Consider the following 20992-nt stretch of genomic DNA (forward strand, 5'->3'; position numbering starts at 1 on the left):
ATCCCAGCAATTACAGGCCAATAAGCCTGACTTCAGTACTAGGCAAACTGGTTGTAACTATAGTAAAGAATAAAATTGTCAGACACATAAATGAACATAATTTGTTGGGGAAAAGTCAACATGGTTTTTGTAAAGGGATATCATGCCTCACCAATCTACTAGAATTTTTTAAGGGGTCAACAGGCATGCAGACAAGGGGGAATATAGTGAATATAGTGTACTTAGATTTTCAGAAAGCCTTTGACAAGGTCCCTTGCCAAAGGCTCTTAAGCAAAGTAAGCTGTCATGGGATAAAAGGGAAGGTCCTCCCATGGATCCGTAACTAGTTAAAAGACAGGAAACAAAAGGTAAGGAATACATGTCAGTTTTCAAAATGGAGAGAGGTGTCCCCCAGGGGTCTGTACTGGGACCAGTCCTATTCAACATATTCATAAATGATCTGGAAAAAGGGGTAAAAATGAGGTGGCAAAATTTGCAGATGATACAAAATGACTCAAGATAGTTAAGTCCCAGGCTGACTGCGAAGAGCTCCTAAAGGATCTCTCAAAACTTGGTGACTGGGCAACAAAATGGCAGATGAAATTCAATGTTGATAAATGCAAAGTAATGCACATTGGAAAACATAATCACAACTATACATATGAAATGATGGGGTCTAAATTAGCTGTTACCACTCAAGAAAGAGATCTTGGAGTCATTGTAGATATTTCTCTGAAAACATCCTCTCAATGTGCAGTGTCAGTCAAAAAAGCTAACAGAATGTTGGGAATCATCAAGAAAGGGATAGATAAGATGACAGAAAACATCATATTGCCTCTATATAAATCCATGGTACATCAACATCTTGAATACTGCATGCAGATGTGGTCGCCCCATCTCAAAAAAGATATATTAGAATTGGAAAAAGTTCAGAAAGGGCAACAAAAGAGATTAAGGTATGGAATGGCTGCCATATGAGGGGAGATTAATAAGTCAGGGACTTTTCAGCTTGGAAAAGAGATGACTAATGGGGGATATGATAGAGCTCTATAAAATCATGACTGGTGTGGGGAAAGTAAATCAGGAAGTGCTGTTTACTCCTTCTCATAACACAAGAACTAGGGGCCACCAACGAAAATTAATAGGCAGTAGGTTTAAAACAAACAAAAGGAAGTATTTTTTCACACAATGCACGGTCAACCTGTGGAACTCCTTGCCAGAGATGTTGTGAACCTGTAATATATAACAGGTTCAAAAAAGAACTAGGTAAGTTCATGGAGAATAGGTCCATCAATGGCTGTTAGCCAGGATGGGCAGGGTTGGTGTCCCTAGCCTCTGTCAGAAGCTGGGAATGGGTGACGGGATGGATCATTTGATGATTACACATTCTGGTCATTCCCTCTGGGGCACCTGACATTGGAAGACAGGATACTGCGCTAGATGGACCTTTAGTCTGACCCTATGTGACTGTTCTTATGTTCAATTGTCATAGGCTTTATAAACTGAGAGAAATCAGGAAGCACTGGATAGTTCCTGAGTCTGTTTTCTTGTCCAAGTCTAGTTTAGATGGAAGAGGTTCCAAACCTCCCAAACTCAGGATATTTTCAGATAAATACCCAAATATTTAGATGTTTTCCCAAAGTATATCTGAGCTATCCACATCATCTGGGTCTGCAAGAAATTTCCAATGTTTTCCCCCACACTTGAACAGGCTCAAACTATTGCTAAGGAAGAAATTCTTATGGTATTTCATCACTTCAGCTTTTGGCCTCAATCTGACTCAGTAGCAGTATGAACACACAGGGAAAATATTCCTGAACCTCCATGAAAGGATCAGTAACAGGTTGTCAGTTTGAAGTATAATTGCAGGTTTGTAAGTCATTTTACCCAGTCTTGTTCCCCCAGCCTTTGTTCATACAAACACCTGAATCCAAGTCATGAAGTCTTTACTCAGGCAAAACTCCGAGTTAAACAGAGTTTTACTGGGCTAAAAATGATATAATCCAGCTCGTGAACTCCCATCTAGCTAATGTAAAACCATTTACTGTCTATTTCCGGTTCTCTAACTTGGTGTGCTGCCAACAGTACAGCTGAAGGAATTAGATAAACTACTAATTAATAAAGGAAAGTTAACTTTGCTGTGCATTTTACTGCATCAACTGGGAAGTTACTGTTGAAGGGGCTTCCCTTCCTACCAGGGAGCAGAGGTGTTTTCACACTTTCTTAGTCCAACTCGAAGCTTTTTTTTAACACTTAAATCCCATAAGTCCTGCAGACAAATCCTAGCCATCCACCACCCTGAAGAACAGACCATAGAAAGGGTTTGTTAGGTATTTGGGTAACTGGTCTCCTCTTCCCTTTTCAGACTCATCAATGAAGTGTTTACTATAAATGACACATTACAGACCCTGAAGCTGCGCCTGCGAGAGGCCCAGGATACTCTTCAGCTGTTGGTCCTTAACAAAGCAAGACTGGAGCACGACCTTTCCGTGAAGGCCAATTCCCTCTTCATTGACAAGAAGTGCATGGACATGCGCAAAACCTTCCCCAGCACCCCACGGCTCATTGGCTACACTTGAAAAGGTCCGAGTTTTCCCACGTCCTTTCAGTATGTGACATAAAGTTTGCAAATTATGAAGGAAATACTTTTCTTTTAGGTTTTTTTTTTAAACACAACCCTATAGAAATAAACATACCAAAAACCAAAACTGTCATAGCACGTTCCTTACAGCTACTTGTTCTCAGCAGCTGCAGCTAGTCTGTGTAGTAGGATGACAAACCTTTTTGGGAAGAAGCAGATCAACTTGAAAACAGTCCAAAAAATCTGTGTGTAAATGTATTGGTGGTGAAAGGTACTGATGGTTGCCAAATCTAGTATTATAGTGATGTGAACATCTGTCAATTGGGAACTAGAGTCAGGTGAACCAAGCTTGATTCATACAGGTTGCAGAACAGCTAGAAGGCAACAACTCTACGTCACTGCTCACCTAGGCTGGATTGAAGTTTATTTTGGGGAATTTTTATGGCCTGGGTATGACGTTACACTCCATATTCTTTATGGAAATATGCTTATGATATTGATATGGCATAACATATATACTTTATGCAAGATGGCTCGTGTAAGATATCATGGAAAGGTTATGATTTACTGAATGTGATTTTCCAATTTGTATGCCTGTATCATTTCTGTATCTGAAGTTAGGAATATTAACCAGGTATCTGTATTTCAAATGTGTTACTTCGGGTGTCACCCAGAACTAGCCCTTCAGGTACAACAATGACAAAGCCAGACAGGGCTGATGGCCCATTAGCAAAGACAATGTATTGTAAAAAAGAGCTTAGGCTTCCTGTGGATGCACCAGACTGCCTCCGAGTAATGGCTGCTACAACCCTGCAGAGACATGGGTTTGAGTCACCTGGTACTGGACCCCCTCCTCTCTTAGAATGCCAGTGTTTTTCCACTGAAAGACAAAAGGTTCCCCCCATACACAAAAGTTATATAAGGCTGGGGAGTGACATCATCGTGGCTCTCCTCTGCCTCCCCACCCAAAGAGACTTTGAAAAACACCTGGAAGTAAGAACTGAACTGGGGGAAGAACAGTTGAACCCAGGCTGGAAGGGCATCTAGCTTGTGAGTAATAATACCTGAAGTCTCAGACTGAAGATTACTCTCTCTGTAATCTGCCTGTGACAATATTTAGGGTTAGAAATTACTATTTGTAGCCAATTACTTTAGTGAATCAAGCTTAGTTTGCATATTTTGTTTTATTTGTTTAGTAATCTGCTTTGTTCTGTTGCTATCTCTTTAACCACTTAAAATCTGCCTTTTATAGGAACTGGATATATTCAGCGCAGAACATTAACTCCAAAACAAAACACATTAAATGTCAACATTGACTCTCTACTGCTGATCCTTTTGGGAACAAATAGCCGGGTAACCCAGGCTCTTAGCTAGGTTTTAGTCCTAATCCTCCTATCATCCACAAAGAAAAACCTCTGACCTGGGTTTGGAAGCACTTTAAGACCAGGCTAGTTTACAAAGCTGGTGATATGGGTTGGAACCCAAGCTCTGCTTTAACTTGGGCTGGAACCTGCCCACTTGCAGTGAGAACGTAGGCAAAATCACCCAAGTATTGATAGTCCTTCTGTGCCTTCCCACAGTTCCCCCCCCCACCCCTAAAGGACAGACATATTCTCCAGAGAGAGCCCTAGAGCATCTCAGCACAAAGAACAATCAGATACACCTGCAGACACACAAGGGGAGTGCAGAAACAGTGAGGACACAGTAACATGGGTAGCACACTGCCAGGGGAATGCTCACAACCAGGCTAGGATTAACTGTGCAGTGTAGACATAATCTAAGGGTTTGTCTATACCAAACATTTAATTCGCGGCAAGCTGGGGTATGAATCTACTCCATACTAGGTTGCCACGCACTGTGTGCCTGTGTGGGCCCTCTCCACGCACTAAAAGTTCCTGTGCACTTTCATTTACCCAATTTTGAAACAGGCATTTTAGCATGCAGCAGGAGGGTCCACATGGACATTTAGCGTGCAGCAGGATAGTGCAGTGCAGATTAATAACCCAGTTTGTTGTGAACTAAACATTCATATTGACAAGCCCTGAGTGTGCTTATCCTACTATTGCCTATGCCTCCCAAGGGCCAAAAGCCCCAGCTGTCCTCTGCCAAGCTGCCCGTGCTTCAGCGTCCCTTTGCCAACTTCGCTATTGCAGTTTGTGTTCTCAATACAGAATTCTGCAGCATGCTGAAAATTTAGGGGCAGCATAACATGAATTTGTAAGATTGTAAGCTCTTTGGGGGCAGACACTGCCATTGCTGCTTAGCGATTTGTTTGGTTTTATGTTTATGGAATTATTTTCTATCTAATTCAATAACAGCCTTACATTTTTTAAATTCAGCTAAAGATACCGAAGAATTTCCTGCTGCAGAAAGCAAGGCATCTTACTCCCGTAGTTATCAAGTTTATGCACAGTTAATGGGATATTAAGCTTGTCTAAAGTATTACTAGCAGGGATATAACCATCCACTGGTATCAAAAGAGTGTAAATGCCATGGTGTGAAAGGAATCAAGCTTACACAAATGGTTCTAACTACTAATAATGGTTGAATTTAAGAAAACATTTAGACTAAAAGGAAAACAATTATGAGGCATTGAACTATGGGATAGTTCACCAAGGGAAATGGTGGAATCCACAAATCATGAATGCCTGTAGGGAACAATTCTCCTCTGGTAGCATCTGGTGATGTTTTGGGCCACTGCTATGGTGATGATCCTCAATTCAAGTCTTGAATCCAGATCTTACAAACAAACAGCAATAGCTAAGCTGTTGGTGGCTGTCAGAGTGAAGCTTCAAAGACAGTTGTCTCATGTCTAAAACTTTTTCTGAGGCTCAAATGCTGTTTCCATTGTGGTGCATTTTAATATATGTTACTGTGGTGCCTGGAGAGCCCATTGTGCTAAGTACTGTACAGGCAGTCTGTGATCTCCAGTCGAGTACTCTATCCTCTAGGAAAGCACAACACTTTTAAGACCAATCAGAATAAGGCATAATTTGACAGTTCCCGTAATGGCTTCCATATAAGTATAGGAGGAATGCCAAAAAATAGTCATTTTCCTTTCCTGCCTGAGACCCAGGTATAGCCCAGTATTTATATTCCACTATCTGGGCTACATTGAGATAGACTTGGACAGTGAGCAAGTTTTCAAGCCATGTGACAATGGTAAAGAAACACAGGAAGAGCTGGTTTCTTTAAACAAAGGACTTTGTCAAAATAAGGAAAAAGCTACTGGTTCATTAGAGAACTTCTGCCTCAGACTTTCTCCACACCCTTCACCGGTCTAGCTTCTGACTACATAATTTAAAGACAGAGTACGCATCCTCCCAGCAATGAGGCTATAAGCCTACATTACCTATGTGGCCACCGTGGGTAGTTATTAGATTGTAAAGTCTTACAGTAGACACTGTCTTGACGAGCACCAAGCTAGCTGTTGATACTAAATGATATAATTAGGGTCCTGTTATATCAGCGCATCTGACAATCATGATAAAGATGACTTCCTTGCCCAAAAGAGCTGACACCTGAAGCCCCAATCCTGCAAACCCCTAGGCATGTGACTAAGGTTACTTACATGATGAGCTGTCCCATTAGAGTAAAGTAGGCATGTGCTGATAGCCCTGAACCTAACGTTGAAATGAGAACCACAGGAGACAAAGTGCTAAGAAACGGTAGCGGTTTCCCTGCTGCTGAATTATGTTCCCGCAGCATGTAGGAACACACATCCTGTTTTTTTTTAGAGCCATAACAATAACTGCTGCCTCCTGATTATGTGTATTGCCAGTTCAGATCTGTTCTCTGGCCTGAGGCCTACTGAAAACCCTAATACGTGCATTGCTTTCTGCTCTTAAGTTGTCACTTTGAATTTAGTTAGGAGAATAATGTACAAGTCAGAGCACAGAAAAAAAAAATTTGGTGAATAGGGATTCCCTTAAAGTTATTTGGAATCCTCAGCTCAGATGAGTGTTGGATCCATAATGTTTATCCATCCCATACATGATCTCCTTTAATCACCTATGTTCTTATTTGTTAAAAAAGACCAAATACAATTCCTGCATTCCTCAGAGACAGATAACCAGGTGAACTGGTTTGAAGCACTGGTTTGAACTTCTGATGTCAATTAGGACTTATGAGCACTCCTGCAGCCTTTTACTTGCTGGTTGTGGGCAAGGAGATCAGTGCCGATAGTGATACAGCCTCACACCTAAGATTTCCAATGCCCATTCTATACTGGAGCACTTAATACAAAGCAGACAAATATTACATAACAAATAAGGCTTGTAGTGGTGAAAAGAGGCGTTCTCTGTAGTATTACTATCCAGGCAGTTTCTAAACTGAATGGAATATCAAGATGAAAGTCAGCAAGAGAATATGTTTAGACAACAAACAAGGGGGATTTCTAATGGGAACTCTTAATTATGAAACAAGTATTCATAACAAAATTCAGCATGTGAAAACCAATTTTTAAATGAGTATAAGCAGCAGTGAAAACAGTCGATCTAAATCAATGGGAATTTATCCCTATGAGCCAAGTGTGGTCAGGGTAGGCGATATAAAGATTGTGGAGTATTATCAGAGGCAATGGTTTCTTTGACTAGTTCTCCAGAGTTCTGGTTTAAGAACAGATTGAGTTGTTTGCTTTGTACCTAAATTGAGCTAGTGCAGTCTGTAGTAGAAGCAGGAAGCTCTATAGGCCAATTTGACTGAAAAGTGCTTCATGATTATGAACTTCATGATTACAGCCATCCCCCACCCGCTAAACCTCAGTAGCAATCACCGCCAGCCTGTAACCAACGGACGACAACGGTACTGTTTGCGGACTATGCCTTGTTTTGGTCTCCTGCAATAGGAATATACAATAAGATACTGTATTTAGCAAACTTCAACAAATAACTGGTACATCCATTAGAGTTGGGCCCAACACACAACCTCAGATGCAACGGGAACTTTAGGGTGTTAACAGATCACTCTCCACTGATGTGGTTACACAGAACCAAAAGTACCAGTTATAGGCTGTTGCGGTGGCGCACAGTGCTACTGGAATATGAAATGAAGATTGTGCTTATCAAAGGGAAAGAAAACATAGTAACAAAATCACTGTCCAGAAAAGAGAGTCCAGAACTGATCCCCGTGGAATAGCCAGGGATAGCCCTACTATGTCAGTGTCACAGGGGAGTTGTGACACAATGACCCCTTGACAAACAGTCCCCTGTTCTTTGTATATAGCTCTCACCTCAGACCTATCAAACTCATTACACCAAACACATAGCTTGCAGGTTATTTATCCATAAGGGATATCATCTGAGGTATCATCTGATGCAATCATTGTGAGATGTACATATGGATAATGTATGTATGGGTAACCCAAGACAGCTGGATATGGGCATCATATAGTCTCTGGTTCTGCAGGGCACACACCTATGTGCACACTCCCTATCTGCAACCCTTCCTTGGGATGCAAGACACTACAACCCAACTGCCCTCAGCTTCAAAACCAGTGCTGATGCCCCCAAGCCTGCCCTGTTGCTTACACAAGTTCCTCCACAGCTCCACTCCTGTGAGCACTCTGGTGTTTTCAGGGACACCTGGCAAGTAAAGTAAGGAACGGAGGTTTTCCCAGCAACTTCTTAAACAATCCTCCTCCCATCCACACACCCTTTTTAGGGTTTGTCTACACACTGCATCTACACACACTAGGGGCATGTGATTTCTAAAGCACACTAACACGCTGCTCATTCATTCGTCCATGTAGACCCTGCTGGTGTGCACTCTAGTGCACTTTAACATAGTGCTTTACCATGCTAAAATGCACTGGGGAACCTTTAGTGCACACAGCAGGGGCTACACTGACCATTTAATCCATAATACGTTAATCTGCTTTAGAAATGACAGCCCAGTGTGCATTACCCCACCATATAGACAAGTCTTTAGAAAGCACATGAAAGATTTACAGATCTATGCAAAATAAATTTGTGATTGCCTCCCCTCCCCTCCCCTGGGGCCTCAGAACTTTTCCTTGCTTTCACTTCTTCAGCCATGTTTGCTGTTGCTCCCCAGGGACTAGCTTCCTTGCTTAGAGCACTTGTCACTCTTAAAAGCAGAGTTTTTAAGCAGACATCTTGCACCATTTTCTGTCTCTCTTCTTCTTCTGGGGGTTTTCCATGCTCCAATCCCCCTCTGGGATTGCTGGGTTAAGCGTTGTTAAATGTCAATGATTCTGCCAGTTGCAACCCCACAGTTCTACCAGGGTAGAGCTATTCCATTATTAATGCTTCTTGGATGGCCCTGTCACCCCTTTGCAGACATACCTCTTCATTGAGCCAGGTGCTGGCCATCAAGTGGTGATCTAATTCACGACTGACTCCAATCATAAATGCTATTCATGAAGCACACAGGAATTAATAAATTATCAGATATTTCCCAAATCATCATTCTTACCCTTCATCTAAGGCTTTCTAAGTGCTTCACAAATATCAAGTAAAACTCAACATCAGAATGACAGAGGGCAGTGCAGGTCTTTTCTTTTTTATTAAAGGAATTTGTAAACTGAGTCCATAGCAAAGCTGGAAACAGGCATGGGTGCTGATCTCTAACCTCTAGGTGACACTGCCTTTTGATGGGTCAATTTTCTCCCTTTTCCCTACTATATGTTGGGAAAGCAGAGATTAATTTCAGTGAATTTAAAATAAAGTCAGTTAGTTTTGCCTTGGTACATTAAGCTAAAATATTCATAAAGATGTGGAGCTTACCGCCTTCATGGATCTGCCTAGAATTGTAACACTTGCACAAGTTTTCACTAGCAGGGTCTCTGAAGTCCACAGCAATGTAGGATTTAAGTTGTGCCTGATTTTGGCAAATACACTCATGTAAGTACATTTTTATCTAAGCACTGTCCTACAGCCAACTATTTTTACAATCCGTTCCTTTAACTTTACATTGGATAACAGAAACATTTAAATCTGTCAGTGTGATTTGTACTGATTTGACTGTATGAGAATTTCAGAGTGGTAGCTGTGTTAGTCTGTATCAGCAAAAAGAAAAGGAGTACTTGTGGCACCTTAGAGATGAACAAATTTATTTGAGCATAAGCTTTTGTGGGCTAAAACCCACTTCATCGGATGCATGCAGTGGAAAATACAGAAGGAAGATATATATATATATATACACACACAGAGAACATGAAAAAATGGGTGTTGCCATACACACTACAACAAGAGTGATCAGTTAAGGTGAGCTATTATCAGCAGGAGAAAAAAAACCTTTTGTAGTGATAATCAGGATGGTCCATTTCCAACAGTTGACAAGAAGGTGAGAGTAACAGTAGGGGGAAAAATAAACAAGGGAAAATAGTTCTACTTTGTGTAATGACCCATCCACTCCCAGTCTTTATTCAAGCCTAATTTAATGGTGTCCAGTTTGCAAATTAAGTCCAATTCAGCAGTTTCCCGTTGGAGTCTGTTTTTGAAGTTTTTTTGTTGTAGTATTGCCACTTTTAGGTCTGTGATCACTCTTCTTATAGTGGGTATGGCAACACCCATTTTTTCATGTTCTCTCTGTGTATATATATATATTCCTACTGTATTTTCCACTGCATGCATCCGATGAAGTGGGTTTTAGCCCACGAAAGCTTATGCTCAAATAAATTTGTTAGTCTCTAAGGTGCCACAAGTACTCCTCGTTCTTTTTTCTGTTATGAATCCACGGCTACAGGATATGTTGACTTCGTATCATTGCTTCCTGCAGTATAGCATTGATGCGTGCTATTACATTGAAAATATGTTGGCCCACCAGTAGCATGTTACCAAGGCACTCACTGTATGAATGATAGCAAGGGTCAAAATATAACCAAGAGTTTTAGAAAGTATAAATCCTCATGCTTCAGAGCATAAACCAACCTGTAACTAGTGAGCATTGGGAAGAAGCTCACCTCTGGTGAGGTTATTCGCCAGCTGGCTATCCTGTAGGTTCCCCTGAAGTACTTTGTCAGGATGAGGGACTAGATACAGATTAGATGAACTACTTGTCTGATCCAGAATGGCAATTCCTATGATCCGAGCTGGCATAACAATCAAGTCCTCCCATGCTAGGTACGGTGAGATTTAATAGTGCCTGAATTCATTCTCTGGAACAACGGTTGCTGACTTTGTGCATATTTTACCTTTCAATGATAATAAAGATGCACTTAGGTGAGTTATCAACTTGTGTGGGAAGTTGATTAGATACTTTGGTCCCCTATCAGTGGCTGGGAAGGTAAGTGGCTAGCAAAGAAGGCTGACAGATCGATGATAAAAACAGAAGGAATCTGATAAAATGACTGTTCTTTTTTTCAAATGGCAAATGCTGCATCCTAAACCTTTGCTATAAGAGGGAAACTCATTCTTTAAATCAAAGCAATTGCAACACTTGCAGGATGCTGTGAAAAGCAGTTTACATTCCAAGAAGTTATTGGGAGGGAATAAAAACTGCAAAGAAAGATTTACAAGATTTATAAATTTACAAGATTTACATTGCCTAAAAGCAATGAATTTATTTTTAATAATAAAATGGTGAGGTAGTTGATTGATTTTGTGCTCTGGGACCAGGTGGTCTTATCAGAATCTTTTCAGAACAGCATGCTTCTTGGTAATATTTCACTCCAGAGATTTTTTTAACAGAGAGAAGGTGACTAAGGGGTGGAAAGATCTCCCTGATCTCCCAACTCTGCCATAGTGCCTTTAACCCTTCTAACTGAGTTTGCAACTCTTACAGATGGTGAGAAACAGGTTATCTGGAATTTGAGTTTATGTCACAGTAAAAAACACCCCATTCTTAAAAGCCATGTAGCATGGAGATGGAATTTAAGTGAATAACCTGTGACTGCTTTTAAAAAAATCTTAAGTTTAATTTTTTTAAATTAAATTAAAGTTAACTCAAGAGTCTTGGCACTGATATCAACAATGTAGGGCTGACATCACTCTAATAGAGAACATTTGGGCTATCTGTAGTAACAAGAGTTCTAAGATATTTAACAGCCTATTTTTATTATCTAGCAAAAAGCACTGAAGTCATACACTGAAGATATTACACGTTTATGCCTTTGTTCTTTGCCATGGAATATTTTGGCTGCCATATAACTGCAAATATCAGTAACTCTGTAAAGGCAAGGGAAATTTTCAGAGTTAATATGAGGAAATGATAAAGATAACATTCACATTCTGTGGTATAATTTTTTCTTCACAATCCAGTCAAGGACAAGGACAGGCCTGAAGTAAAAGTGAAACAGCAATCCCCTGATGGCCTGTAACTGTCATAGTGAGAGATCTTGGAGGTCCCTCTGTGCTTGATCTCTTGTCATATTTAACTTCTCTGGTTTTTAAGCTTTACATTAAAGCATGACCATTAGACAAGTTCACGGTTTCATTTTCTCTTGAAATGATGCCAGTGGTAGATAGATTAACAGTTTCTCATGATGCCAATGTAAGTTCTGTCACCACCAATATATTATCTGCCCCAAAAGAATGAACTGATCATTTAATTGTAATGAACTGGCTAGTGCATTTAACATACCACTAATCTTTGCTGGTGGGAATCAGAGCTGCTTGATTGCATGTTATATATCTGATAATACTAACACCTAAAGGGAAGTCTCCTTTCCTTAGGCAATAGTGGCTTGTACTATTGGAGCAAAAAAAAAAAAAGGTCCAAGTTCTATTCTGTGAAATATGGCTGAGCTTACAGCTCTTCTGCTGACTAATCTATGAAGAGCTACAGACATTTTGGCTTATGAAGCTATTAAAAGGCTGAGTACCACAACAGGGACCCAGAGTTGGGGAGGGGAGGGAAGGGGAAAAAAGGGTAATAACATTCTAAAGAAAAATATAGATAAGCCAAACTGCTATTATGCTATAAAATTAAGGATGTAACTGAAAACATATTAGCAGAAAAACAATAAACCTGAACGTTTATTTCTGGGGCTCTCTTTATTAATTTATACCCATATGAACACTTAAAACATACCTAATCAAAATATAACTAGCCCTGAGAACAAACTTTTTTTTTTAATTACAAATGGCCAATGTTGCCCTGCATATCAAACAGCTCCTCACTATCCTCCCAGGCACACCCTCTATTGAAATAAAACTCCTGCTAATGAAAAGCCATATTGTCCTATACCTGAAAGTCAGTATAACTTGGGCTTGTTTAAATAAGGGCTAGCTCCAGAGAAGAGGTCCCTCCAATGAGAATGAGAAGCCATCAAGCCCCACAAGTTTCAGTCAAGGGAACAGACAAGAAGAGCATTTCAGGAGTCTCGAATTACCTTAGAAGCAGAGTGATGTGTTATTGTCTTTTCTTAAAGATAATCCATTGAGATAGTAGGTGGGGAATGAGAATAGTAATTAAATATGGATTCTAACTTTAGGTTACTAATTCAAATCCAGTTCAGGCAAGTGGATACCAGAAGTCATCATCTGATTACCTTTAAGATACCACAACTACCCAGAAAGTCCCTATGAAATGAGTTGTACATTCTTAGCACACTGTGCAGTACACAGATCTAAGACACCTTTCTTCAGAAAGCCAAAAAACTGAATGAGAGATGGATTTGTCTTCTCAGTCCTACAGGTGATCCCCTCCAGGTCACAAGTGAGGAATAACAACAGGGAGAGCCTACGCCTAAACATCTTACTGTTTGGGTGAACACTTTTCACAAGGCAACCACTCTATATTTGAGCCTATCAGTCCTTTTCATCAAAGAAAAACTGCACATCACCTTCAAAAGACAAGATTTGGGACTTAAATTCATAACTCTGTGCCATGGGGGTGCTCTACTCACGGCTAGGAGGGCATCGCCTCCCGGTCACTCTGGGGAATAGCTCACACCAGGTTAATGCCCCTTCTCACGGTTGTACTGTGTCTATCTGTCTCTGTCCGCAATCAAGACATGAAAAGTAATTCTTCCACTCTACTCACCACTAAGTCCTCAACTGGAGTTCTGTGTCTAGTTCTGGGCCCTACACTTTGGGAAACATGATCTAAGAGGAAAGTTTGAAAAACGGGGCGGGGTTTGTTTAGTCTGAAGAAGAGAAGATTGAGGATCACAACAGTCTTTGAGTGCGTAAGAGGTTGTTATAAAGACAAGGGTGATAAATTGTTCTCCTTAATCTCAGAGGACAGAGCAAGAAATAATGGGCTTAAATTGTAGCAAGGGAGATTTAGGAAGTTTTTCTTAATGTCTAACCAAAATACTTAAGCACTGGAACAAATTACCTAGGGAGGTTGTAGAATTTCCATCACCAGAGGTTTTTAAGAACAGGTTAGACAAATACCTGTCAGGGATGGTCTAGATAATACTTAACCCTGCCTCAGTGCAGGGGACTGGATTAGATGACCTATCAAGGTCCCTTCCAGTCCTCCATTTTTATGATTCTATCACAGACCGAAAGAGCAGCTATTCGCAAACCTTCTGTGTTGCAGGAAACTTACTTTACAGAACTCACAACTTTGTAAGCAAGAACAGAACTTTTTGGTCGTAACATTTGCACTTCCATCATTCAGGACAATGGTTAAGAATAGAGCTGGCTGGGAAATGGAATTTCCTTCCCGCTAAAAATTTCATCCCGATTCAGGATGAGAGGACAAACACTCAACATTTTTCGTGGGCAGCCAAGGCAGGCTGACAGGAAACCAGGCAGGAAGGCTGATTGGCCAGCTCGGCCTTCTCAGTTTCCATTGAAAGTTTTGATGGAATCGAAATGTTGCTGCAGAACATTTCAATGGAAAATGCTAAGTCGATTGTAAACAAGAAAATCTGTTTAACTGGGAAATTTCCCACCAGTTAAGAAACGAAGCTGGTTTTGTCACTTGTGATGTTTTTTTCTGCACACACAAAGTAGAAGGGTTAATATGATGTGTGACTGAGAGGCTGGACCTCAAGACCATGACAAAGAACCCTGAGACAGAGTACTAGCAGGGGCTACCTAAAAGATGCGGCAAAGGAAAATTGTCCTTCACTATCTTATTAGTATTCTTTAGCATGTCAAAGTAATGGATAAAGTACTAGTACTGGGTGCAATTCATTGCCACAGGATGTCATTAAAGCCAAAAGTGTAGCATTAACATATTGCAGTATATTCTTATTATCCATATACATGTCCAATCTATTTTCAAATCTTGCTAACAGATTTTGGAAGAGATTAAACCTTATGCTTCAGTGCTTAAACCAGCTGTTATTAGAGATTAGGAGGAGACAATGTGATTATTCCACATCTGCAAGATTTCTTGCCCTTTCCTCTGAAACATTTATTGCTGGCCATTGTCAGAGAGGATACTGTAACCATGACCCACTGCATACACAGACCACAGAATATCTAACAGGGTACAACCTCATGGCTCCTGATTGGCGCCCTACCCTATACAAACCCAATGGGCATTCCAGGAAGTGTCCAGGCAATGGTGTGGATCTTCTGTAGCTGCCATGACAGGGCTGGCCTTACTATGAGGCGAACTGAGGCGGTTGCCTCAGGTGCCAAACTGTGTGTGTGTGGGGAGGAGGTGCCACTAGGACCCAGAGTTTCAAAGTTTTGGCCCAAGCGAGGGGGCATGGGAGTGTCATTTGAGCTCCCTGCCTCAGGTGCCAAAATGTTGTGGGCTGGCCCTGTGCCATGACCATTCCTGCTCTTAAACTCCTAGCTTTGACCTTGGCTTGATTTGGACCTTGGCCACTCACCCAGACCCTGAAACCTGACTGGGACTCTAATCCTTAGTATTGACCCTGGCCTAGAACTTGGCTGCAAACTCCTCTGCTATTCTCAGCCTCAGGTTTCACCCTGCTCTGGTCCTTGGTCCTGACTGCTCTTGTCAGGATCCTGAAATAAAGCTCCTGAAGCCAATTAGGTGCATCCCAAACAGCAGCTGAGCTGAGTCTCTGGGGCCCTTACAGCAGCCAGTGTTGCTTTCCAGGCTGCCAAGCCAGGACCTGACCATCTTACTAGCTGAGGTAAGCAATGGCTTTGTCTACCTCTGTGCACTGGGGACCTTCCTCTCCTCTCCTGCTTCTGTCAAAACAGATCTGGGCAAACATGAGACTATAGTGTGTTGAAGGCAGGCAAAGAACAGAGCAACCCCCTCATGATGTGCCTAGATGAGGGGATAATGCAGGCAGTACGGCTTCCTGTTTTGTACAAGTGCCCTTGACAGAATTTTAAGATACAGGCTGAGTGAGAGTGCGGAAGTGGAATCTGAAATACCTCTTGTTTAGAAACCCCACCATTCAGTACATTCACCAGCACAATTGATTTTTAAATTACTACACATTAGTAAAATTCTCCGTTTAGCTGGACACAAATATGCACAGTTCTAGTTCTCTCAATTTCTGGAAATAGGAGATCAGGAGCGACGTTTTATTTTCTTGGGGGAAGTAGAAAAAAACTCTGGCAAATAGTAAAGAGGGGAGGAGGTCGGGTACAAGTTGTGACTGACAGGTCTGACTTTCTGACCAGCTTCTAGTACCAGCAGAGAGGAGGGACAAACCATGGCTGGATTTCAAAACAGTCCAAAAATAGGTGAAACTGAGATTTCCTGAAATAGCTTGGAACCCACGGGCCAAGGCAACGTCACCAGAGGTTGATTAAAATATTTTTAAGGCTTCTTCATTTGCTGAGTAAGCTTTGGTGCCTTAGCCCTTGCCTGAAGCCTAGAAGTTTTTTTTTCCTGCTGTAGTTTCACTAGGAGCATCTGAGTGCCAATCTTAAAATAGCAACACAGGCATGTTACATATTAGAATACAAACTGAATTTTAATCTTAGACAGTTCCTGGTTTTATTGAACAACTTTCCTGCTTCATCATACATGCCACTGACATCAACATGTCTCTATACTTGGTGGAAAAAATAGCCTGAGCTGGCTACATTATCTACAACCAAAGCAGCATCATGCTCATTCAACAACAAATTTACTTCTACAGAACAGGAAAAAATTCACAAGGAACGGGGAAAGGCCTTTCATTTTAGTATCCACACAGCTACCTATATATATTAGATATTTAAAAGAAGAGCTGGAGTTACGAGTTAAAAATCACAAATCTAGCCATTAAAAAAAAAGTTCTCCCTTTCCAAAGAAAGCGACTGTTTCCTTGTTTCACACTCTCCTGGCCTTACTTTCTAGAGATGATGAAAAAAGAGCCTCATGTTAGTCTTGCACATGGATTAAAAACAGAATATATGATCAGCTAGCTAGCAGTGGCTGCAACCTGGAGGCTGGGAAGGAAGTGTAGAGAAGACTCAGTGAAAATGGAGAGGCTTGAAGCTATCAGTGTACCAAGAGACAGAGGCTCACAGGGTTGCAGCAGAAAGTTGGGGAGAAGCTCAGGGTCTGAAACAGAAGAGTGGGGAATGAGGCATAGGCTCAGGGTCTGCATAAAAGAGGCAAAGCGGAGAGCTTGGAGAGAGTAATTGGAGAGGCAGGAGAATGATTTTAATACTATAGATCAGGATAAATTGGGAAATTCAATAGTTTGAATTATGGTTACCATCAAAATCCCATCCCTTTTCAGCCACTTCTGCTGACATGTGGATCCTATTGAAGTCAATAGGGTAGATCCTGCTGCAGGTGTATAACATTCAGGGCACTCTGAGTGAAATTTGACTCATGTTCTTACCATGTCTTCATGATGAACTGCAAGAATTCCAATGGATGTCAGAGGTACTGAACAAACATATACAGATATTCCCTATCATGTATCCCAGGGAGATACGGAAGGCCTGTAGTTCAGTCTGCAAAAGAAGAAACACACCCCTTTTCTCTTGTGGACAGAAATTGACAGGCATGACCTTGATGAGTAATTGTGCAAGGAGAGACTCACTCACAAGCAGGTTTTGATAAGGCTTTGTATCAAACTTCAGCCTGTATTTATAGAAGTCAGCCTTCCTGCATACCTACAGTATCAAGGCCAGATATATAATCACAACTAGTTGACATGACAATGGTGCTCTCTCCCTCATACTGGGACGATGGGGAAATAATGCTGTGAGAAACCGAGTGTTTAGACTTAATTTTGACTTTGGAAATGAGATATGGTACAATCATTCCAGGGAAGATAGGCTCTTGTCATATTATATCATTAGTGAAGGTTGCAGAGACCATTCCTGCGAATATTGCTGAATGGAAACAAGCTTTACAAACTATGAATGCAATAATGCCTTTCCAGGGGAGTAAAGTGTCAGTGAATTGTCTCTCTGGTTGCCCTCTTATGCATTGGTCCTCTTTTAATCAGTTTAATGCTTATGATTTATGTGACATCATGATTCACTATTAATCCATGCACTGATGCAACTGTTTGTCCAGCACATAAAAAAGAACCTCCTTAATGATATTCATGACCTGGGAAAAACAGATCTGGGATTTATTTGTTCCTGGTAGAGAGGTTTAAAATGTCTAACTCTCAGAGCATTCTTAATTGTTCCAAATGATTTATGTGAACTATATAATTACCAAAGCAAAGCTGGGTCATACTCAAACTTACCTGAGTTATTTCTTGCCAAGTAAGAGAATATTGTCTATTCCATAAGTGGGCTGCATTTTTCTCTTGTTTAGAAATGTCAGGGTGTAAACAGAAAACAAAGTAGTAGCTTGTTCCCATCTCTATTTCCAGAGTTCACTGAACAAGGAGCCTTTTACAAACTGGACATGGAGGAAAAAAAAGACACAAATCAAGTAATTAAAATGCCGATTTTACTATTTTCAGATCTCTCACATACAGAACATTCTTTAACATTCGCAAAGCAAACACCCATCTGTTTTAAAAAAATCCATCTGAGGTTTTGAACAAGCTTTAAGACGTTTTTGGCTTTCCTATGCTCAACTGCCTTGTGTTTCTATACAATACTACTGAAATTAATACTGAAATACTACTTATTTCACTTGTAAAGTCAAGTCTACTCATTGCATAATTTATATTTAGTTTGTATATTTCCCTCTTACTTTCCAAGTTCTTTTTTTCTATTCCTAAAAATAAAAACCTGTTTTGAAAGAAATATGAAAAAATTAAAGGGATTGTGCTGAGCCAAAGGTCCTGGTTTCTCTACCCTCACTGTACCATCTGGAAAGCATCTGGTAGACATATCTATTGATAATTTTAAAAAGCTTTTTATCTGCCCTTTTGACTTAAGGAAAGTATTTACTATGTACAATGAGGCCATAAGATTAATATTCATTATTGTTAGTTTCTTTAAAAAAAAAACAAAAAAAACCCAAACCAACCTCCCCCACCCCCAACAATCCTTATACTTTGTCTGTAGAAAAGGACATGCCTGGTAATGTTGAAGTTTTTGCTTTGTGGGGTGAGGGATGGGAGAAAGGAGATTTATTCTGTTCCGCATTTGCACACTTTGCAGGTTTTTGATCTGATATGAGCAGGTCAACTGCAAATGTGACTGGATCCAAGAATGAAGCTGGGCTTTATGCTGTGTCCTGTGAAGATCCTTTTGTAGCTGTGGTACAAAATGATAAATGGAAAAAGTATAGGATTGTGACTGTTGTTTAGACAAAAGTTGGCAGGCAGACCCTGGTTACACAAATATTGTAGCTCTGCAGATTTGTGGACTGCTTACTCTAACACCAGTGAGACAGTTCCCCATACAAGTCCTCTCCTCCATAGTTTTCCTTCATTCTCTTCCTGAACTACCAGAAGCGGAGGCAAGTTCAGTAAGAGGTATATACTAATTTTTCATTTGTCCACAGTCTCCCAGAAACAGAAAGGACAAACAATATCTGAATTTCTTGAGTAAAAGAACAGGCAGAGAAAACCAACACCTCCCTCTCCCCAAACCAACCCACCACACATTTTCTAGCCTCATTCATAAGTCTAGCATGCTTCACAAATCAACCTAAAAAGGAACAGATTCATCCCTCTTTTTCCATGAGGGTCACCTTTAATTTCTGATTCAGTTTAACTAGTTCAGTGCTCAGTTGTGATATTTCTTATGACCAAAAATAACAGAGAAGCTAGAAATTAACATTTGTAAAATTGTTTGAGATTCTTGGACGAAAGGTGCTACAGAAAGACGAAGACTTACTATTCTCCCAGACTATGCAGTGCTATTTTTAGAAGTAGCTGTTCTGTATGTTTTCTTCATTTCACAGAATTTCTGCTAGGACCTACTCACCCTGCCCAAGATTCTTGGCTAGCCCTTGCTTGTCCCCTTCTCCTACCATAATCCATTAGCAGTTTGCATTGTTAGAACAACTCTATATTGTAGTAGCATGTTGGAGTCTCAGTCATGGACCAGGGCCCTATTCTGCCACTGTACAAACACATAAGACAGTTCCTGTCCTAAGATGGGTTTTCTCTTGTTGCTGCCAATGAGAGAATAGCCCAAGCTTTAAATTCAGATCTGGATCCAAAACCTACCCAAAGTTTGAATTGCTAAAATCGGAGGTTTAAATTGGGCCCATCCCTGCCATTAATAGATCACAGATACAGTTAATATCACAAAGTAAATTTCATTCAACTTAATGAACTTTGAGCATATGCGAAGTCCCAGTCTGGATACTTGTAACTTTCATACATGTTTTGGCCAATTTATCCTAAGGATATAATTCCATTTAATTAAATAGTGCTATCAATAATATACATTTCCCCCATCCTGTAGAACTCAATCTTAGTAATAATTCCAGGACATACAGTTTTCTCCTGACATAACCTCACCCAAATAGTCTCAAGATTGTGTCCCTCCTCTCCTTCCCCCTCAATTTACTGTAAAATATATTTAAAGTGGGATTAAGTCACAAACTAAGAGTTTTGGCAACCTTCCAATTTTCCTGATCAGGTTACAGTTCAAGATTGGCAACAACAAACAGCAGATCTGGACAGTCTCAAAGCTGAACCTGTAGCCGCATCCAGATATTGTAGCTCATGTCCTGGTTAACTCAGAATAACCTGAGTATAGGCAGCCAGAAAGAGTCCTGGCGACAGCCTCCAAAGAAATAGCAGGACTTTAACGTCATGAGTCCGATGAGCCTGGCAGTTCTCCCTCTGCCACTGGAAGAACAACAAAGTACAAATTTATCTTTCTGAGCATGAATTTAAAGCTCACTCAAGACAGGCTGACAAGGAGGAAATTATGAGCTGTGTTATCTCTCATGTACATTTATGTTGACTTCAAGATTAGATTACCAAAAAAATAAAAATAAATAAATAACCTCAGTACAAATTGAACAAGGTTATTCAAGAGAAGGTTAAATTGGAAAGAAATGCAAATATTTACAATGCTCAAAGCTTGTCCATTTTTAAACCTCCAAGATGTTGCTCAACTAGGAAAAGGATATAAAGTGATTTTCTTATATCCTAGTTTCAGCAGTATTTCTCTATGCCACCTACAAGATATCTGAATGTTGACATTTTGTAGAAATTTCCCATTAACATGAGTTAAACATTGCAGGAAAAATAACTATAATTTA

General features: G+C 40.5%; 1 protein-coding gene across 1 annotated transcript in view; it reads left to right on the forward strand.

The window, feature by feature from the left end:
• TEKT5 (tektin 5) overlaps window positions 1-3012 on the forward strand; it is a 56010-nt gene extending 52998 nt beyond the window's left edge. Inside the window, exon 7 of the mRNA XM_038419982.2 lies at window positions 2345-3012. Coding sequence (XP_038275910.1) covers window positions 2345-2558 — 214 coding nt within the window. The 3' untranslated portion in view covers window positions 2559-3012. The remainder of the gene's footprint in view (window positions 1-2344) is intronic.
• The last annotated feature ends 17980 nt before the right edge of the window (window positions 3013-20992 follow it).

This window comes from Dermochelys coriacea, chromosome 10 (genome assembly GCF_009764565.3).
Source record: "Dermochelys coriacea isolate rDerCor1 chromosome 10, rDerCor1.pri.v4, whole genome shotgun sequence".
NCBI classification, from domain to species: Eukaryota; Metazoa; Chordata; order Testudines; family Dermochelyidae; genus Dermochelys; species Dermochelys coriacea.